Source organism: Mastomys coucha, unplaced genomic scaffold, assembly GCF_008632895.1.
Source record: "Mastomys coucha isolate ucsf_1 unplaced genomic scaffold, UCSF_Mcou_1 pScaffold15, whole genome shotgun sequence".
NCBI lineage: Eukaryota > Metazoa > Chordata > Mammalia > Rodentia > Muridae > Mastomys > Mastomys coucha.
In genome coordinates this window covers 106075057-106080803 of record NW_022196897.1, presented here as the reverse complement: position 1 = coordinate 106080803, position 5747 = coordinate 106075057, and the positions used below count along the sequence as shown (strand labels likewise).

At 40.6% G+C, this 5747-nt stretch overlaps 1 protein-coding gene across 3 annotated transcripts in view; it reads left to right on the top strand.

Moving 5' to 3' along the window:
- The window catches only part of Ubr1 (ubiquitin protein ligase E3 component n-recognin 1), a 113253-nt gene that overhangs the window by 92668 nt on the left and 14838 nt on the right, over window positions 1-5747 (top strand). For 2 of the 3 annotated variants that reach the window (XM_031371573.1, XM_031371572.1), the window contains exons 39-40: window positions 405-555; window positions 4750-4849. In XM_031371573.1, the coding sequence (XP_031227433.1) occupies window positions 405-555; window positions 4750-4849 (251 nt within the window). Of the gene's footprint in view, window positions 1-404; window positions 556-1243; window positions 1600-4749; window positions 4850-5747 lie in introns of those variants that run through there. The other variant, XM_031371574.1, reaches the window with a different exon arrangement.

Sequence of the window (5747 nt, the reverse complement as noted above, 5' to 3'; positions counted from 1 at the left end):
AAAAAAAAAAAAAAAAAAAAAGAATCCTAACAATGGGGCCTTGCCTCAGAGTCTGATTTTGTTGGATTGGAATGAGGCCTGTGTGTCAGTGTTTTTAAGACCATCCAAGTGTTTATAAATACAGAATCTTCAGACCTACACAGCAGAGAACTACTACCTAGGCCTACAATAAGTAGACTCAGAAAAAGGGATATTTAGTGATGGTCTTTGCTCACCATTTATGGTACGTTATAATTATAATCTAAGATAGTCTGTTAATATCACTAGGAAAAGTATGGTGGTTATTTTTTAAAAAAAAAAATAGCAACAAAACTGCATTATTTGGTCCATTTTACAGTTAGTTAGGAAGTCAGTTTGTTGTGGCCTTTCGCAGTTACCCTGTTGCTGTCCATTTCCCTTCATAGGTAGGTGCTGTCTTAGCGTTCCCATCCTTGTATTGGGATGACACGGTGGATCTGCTGCCTTCATCACTCAGTTCTTCATATAACCACCTTTATCTCTTCCATCTGATCACCATGGCACACATGCTTCAGATACTCCTAACAGCAGATGCAGGTAAAGCTCCCGTCTCAGTTGACTGAGTAATGCTTGCCTGTGCTTTATTGGCAGAGTGAATTATGTTTGTGATTAATCATATTATGTGTTTCTAAGTCTCCTGTTATGTCATGTGTTATTCATGTATTTCTTACCAAATGTTACTTAAACAGGTAAAGGTAGAATGAGCTGTGAAGGGGTAATTAGCTCAAGATATTTGATTGTCTAATTTCCAACTACTCTCCAGATATGTATGTGGACTGTCGGGACCTGTTTTTCTCCTTGTCTTCCAAATTCTTCATTGTCAAAGCCTCTCCAGGTTTATCTCTGCCCACATACACTGCCTTTGCCAAGCCTTTCAGGGCCATTTTTTCAGTCCCAGTGATAGTGTGTTTCTTAGCTTGTTGCACTGTCATAGGTTACTTTATGTCATAGTTATCTGCAGCTGTTCCACTCCCTGCCCAGCTTCTCCCTCCGCACATGTGTTTTCTTATTAGAGGGAACAATCACATTTTAAAACCATTTCCCTTAGCATCAAGTATCTGGCAATCTTCATTCTCCACAATAAGTACTCATTAAATGTTTGTGAATTATGACTTGAGTTACATGAATATAGCATTATCAAATTATAAGTATCCCTTTAGAGTCAAGGCATTAATAGCAATAAAGTGTTAGGCAATGGCTCAGTGGTAAAGTACTTGCTGTATAGGCCCAAGGCCCGGGACCCACACAGAAGCTGGACAGTGCTGGTGCCACCACACTCAGGAGGCTAAGACGAGGGGGCCCTGGAGCAAGCTGGACAGTGCTGGTGCCACCACACTCAGGAGGCCAAGACGAGGGAGCCCTGGAGCAAGCTGGACAGTGCTGGTGCCACCACACTCAGGAGGCCAAGACGAGGAAGCCCTGGAGCAAGCTGGACAGTGCTGGTGCCACCACACTCAGGAGGTCAAGACGAGGGAGCCCTGGAGCAAGCTCACTTGTGAAAGTGGAATTGGCAAACTCTAGCTTCAGTGAGAGACTCTGCTTCAAGAAATAAATAAATAGATGGAAAGTGATCAAGGAGGACATTTCAGTATCAGTTTTGGACTTCCTTATATGCGTGCACATACACGTAAACACATACACATATACATACATGCATATATACCATATATCATATGTGTACATGTAAAACAAATGAACAATAAATAAAGTCTGGTTCCAGATAACAGTGATCAATAAAAAATACTGAAAATTCAGGAAATTTAAAGAAAAAATAAGATTTAAAAAAAGAAGCCGGGCAGTGGTGGCGCATATCTTTAATCCCAGCACTTGGGAGGCAGAGACAGGTGGATTTCTGAGTTTGAGGCCAGCCTGGTCTACAAAGTGAGTTCCAGGATAGCCAGGGCTATACAGAGAAATCCTGTCTTGAAAAAAAAAAAAAAGATTTAAAATAAAGAAAGAACAAACCTGTTAAAGGCAGCTGGAAAGATAGACCTCTTCCACAGGACCCAGGTTCAGTTCTCAGTACCTACATGCCAATTCCCAACTGTCAGTAACTCCAGTTCTAGACGGTCCACCTCCCTCTACTGACCACCCTGAGTACTACATGCATGTGTTTCATTTTTACAGAGAGAATCTGCAAAAGGTATACTTTTGTCATAAGATAATAGAGAAAACCTACAAGCAGTCAGGATAACCATTAGAGTTGATTGATAAATAATTTGTGGTATATCTAGACAGTGGAATACTATTGGTTCTAGGAAGAAATGAACTATCCAGTCCTGAAAGTGTATAGAGGAGATTTGAGTGTTTATACTAAGTGAGAGAAGCCACTGTGAAAGATACTTATGGGTCCAACTCTAGGACATTCTGGGGAAGATGAAACTGGAGGTAGTATGAGCAGAACAGTTGTATGCATGGGTAAGGGAGGAAAAGCACAAAGACTGTGAAGCTAGTCTGTATAATATATGGATATATGCTATCCAAGCCAATAGGATGCAGAGTGCCATGAGTGAACCTGAGTGAGCCCTAGTCTAGAGTCAGATGAGGTGAGCCTTATGGCACTATTTTTCTCTTTCCATACTGAATTGGCTCTTCTTGGATGCTTGCCTCTCTGCATAAACTGTTTTCAAAGACTCAGTTTTGTTAGTTTTAATTTTATGAGTTTGCATTCTAAATGCAAGTACCTACATAGGCCAGAGGCATCAGATCCTTTAGAGTTGTAGTTACAGGAAGTTAGGAGTTGCCTAAAGTAAGTGCTGGAAACTAAATTTAGGTGCCCTGAAGCTTAGTGAGCTCTCCTAACCACTGCCCCAGGCTTACCACTTTTTAAAAACACTTTCACTCTAGGTCAGGCTGTTTTGGCACTTACTATATAGCCCCAGATTGTCCTTGAGCTCTTGGAATCCTCCTATTTTATGCTCTAAGTGATAGGTTACAGGCAGGAGGCATGGCTTTGGGCTTAGACTTTAGAATCAGTTTGTCAGTATGAACTTTTGGTCAAAATAATTGTCAATAATACACATAAAATGAGCAATGCTGGATATTGAGAAATAGGAGTTCTCTATGTGTAGGATCTGACATATATAGAATTCTATATTCTGAAACTTCTCCAGTTCAATTAAGTTTATTGATTTATGTGTATATACATGTATTCTACTCACATTTGTGTGAGTGTGAACTTGCCTGGGGAGGCCAGAGGTCAATGTTATGTGTCTTTAATCACTCGCTATCTTAGTTTTTGAGGCAGGGTTTCTCAATGAACTGGGAGCTCATTGGCTAAGCTGGGTTGGGGATCTGCCTGTTTCTGTTCACCCTATGTGAGTAGCCATGCCCAGCCTTTAGATGTGCGCTGGGGTCAGAACACAGGTTTTCATGCTTGAGCGGCAGGTCATTTATCTCCTTACCAGCTCAGTTCATTGATAAACAAACCGATAATCTCACTACATGTATGCATTTGACAAACTCTTCAAATGGTTTCCTTGAACTCATTTCATTATATGTAAAGTTCCCTTTGCCTCCCCTGCCCTCTGTGCATATTCACATGCAGACATACATATCATAATTTAAAAATTATTGTGCTTTTTGTTTTTATGTATGCTGTTGAGGATTGAACCCAGGTTCTAGGACATGCAAGCATCTATTCTACCAGTGAGCAACACTTCACGTTTATCTAACTTGAATGGGGAAAAAATTAATGCAAACTCATTATGTTTCCAAGTTGAGTTGATTATTGTATTCATTTATTTATTTGTGGAGGAAGGGATGCCTGTGCCATCGTGCGCATGTGGGGGTCAAACCAATTTGCAGGAGTCAGTTTTCTCCTTTTACTGTCTGAATTCTGGGTGTTGATTGAATTTAGGTTGTCAGCATGTGGCTTTACCTACTGAGCTATCCTACCAACCCTGTTGTCAACTTTTAAAGCTAAGGTGTGCCTTTAGATTTTATTTGGAAAACAAAAAGCAATATGATGTCAAATCATTCAGAGAAACTTTGACCTTTCAAATGCATTAATACATAGGCAATTTGAAAACAATAACTGTATTCAAATGTGCCATAACAATCTGTCATAGGAAACTGCAAGGTAGCCATTTTTATCTCTATTTCCATATAGTAAACCTGAATCGGAGGGGTTTAGTGTAAAGGACAAAGCAGTTAGAGGAATGTTCTGGGATCATGAATTTGAGGTTTAACACACTGGTTAGAGAGCAGAATCTTTGGGGAGGGGGACTAAGTCTATTTTTTTTCATTAATTAATTTATCTACTTTACATACAGATCATAGATCACAGCTGCCTCTCCCTCCTCTCCTCCCAATTCCTCCACCCCCCCCACACACACACTCACTCTCACTCTCACACACACGCACATTTGTCCTTTTCTCATGAGAGAAGGGGAGGCCTCCCATGGATATCAACCCACCTTGGCATATCAAGTTGCAGAAGAACTAGTTCTTCTATTGAGGCTGGACAAGGCAGCCCAGTCAGCGGAAAGGGATCTAAGGCAGGCAGCAAAGTCAGAGACAGCCCTGCTCCTGCTATTAGAGGTCCCACATGAAGACCCGGCTGCACATCTGTTCCATATGTGTGGGTACCTAGGTCTGTCCCATGCATGCTCTCTGGCTGGTGGTTCAGTCTCAGTGAGCGCCTATGGGCCCAGGGTAGTATTCTGTAGGTTTTCTTGTGGTGTCCTTGACCTCTCTAGCAGGGAGCAAATTTTTACATTTGCCCTGCAGATCTGTCTTCGGGGCTCCCGCTTGTTGAGGGTGAAGAGGACAGTGAGGAGGCTCGCTGTGCATCTGCTCTCTTTCTGGAAGTCTCACAGCACACAGACGGGTGAGTAGCAGACACTAGCCAGTCGGCCTGGGCGCCCCTCAGTAAGTCCAGGTCTTTGTTCAACAGTTTGGCAGTGTTCCTTTCAGCCATTTGAATTCTTATTTTTTTTTCCCCCAAGACAGGGTTTCTTTGTGTAGCCCTGACTGTCCTGGAACTCACTCTGTAGACCAGGCTGGTCTCGAACTCAGAAATCCGCCTGCCTCTGCCTCCCAAGTGCTGGGATTATAGGCGTGCGCCGCCACCACCCAGCTGAATTCTTATTTTACAATCAGCTAAGGATAGGCTTATAATAAAGAAAATTTACTTTGATTTTTACCTTGAAGTAAAATGATGTAGATTGAAACTGTCTATTTTAAATAAAAGTAGAAAATAAGTTGCCTTGTTACAGTGATTGTATCTTGAAAAGCTTTTGATATTTTTAATTATTAATGTGGGAACTAATTTTACACTTATATTTTATTCTGCATATACTGTATAACCACCATATATAATATATATAGCCAGTTTAAGTTTATAAAAAAATTGAGCAGAGAATTAAAATGTTCACTTTTATTTCCCTATACACATTTTTATATTTTGGTGGTTTGTTTGTTAGAACTGATAATTTTGAATGACATGCTAGTTGAAAGCCATAGTTTGAATTATTTAAGTTTCCCACAGGTTACTGTCAGGGTTTTATATAGGCACTAGGAACATACTCACTTTTTAGGAAACCCAGGCACTTTATTACTAAGCTTTTCTTCTTATTTCATTGCAAGGGTGGAGAGTTTGCTGTGTCTTTTTTTTTTTTTAATCTCAGTAACAATGGGAAGAAAATGAAAGATGAAAGTTCTACAAGCTTTGGTGTACATTGCAGGGAGAACCTTGTGAGAGTCAAGATACTTTAAAATGCTTTGTT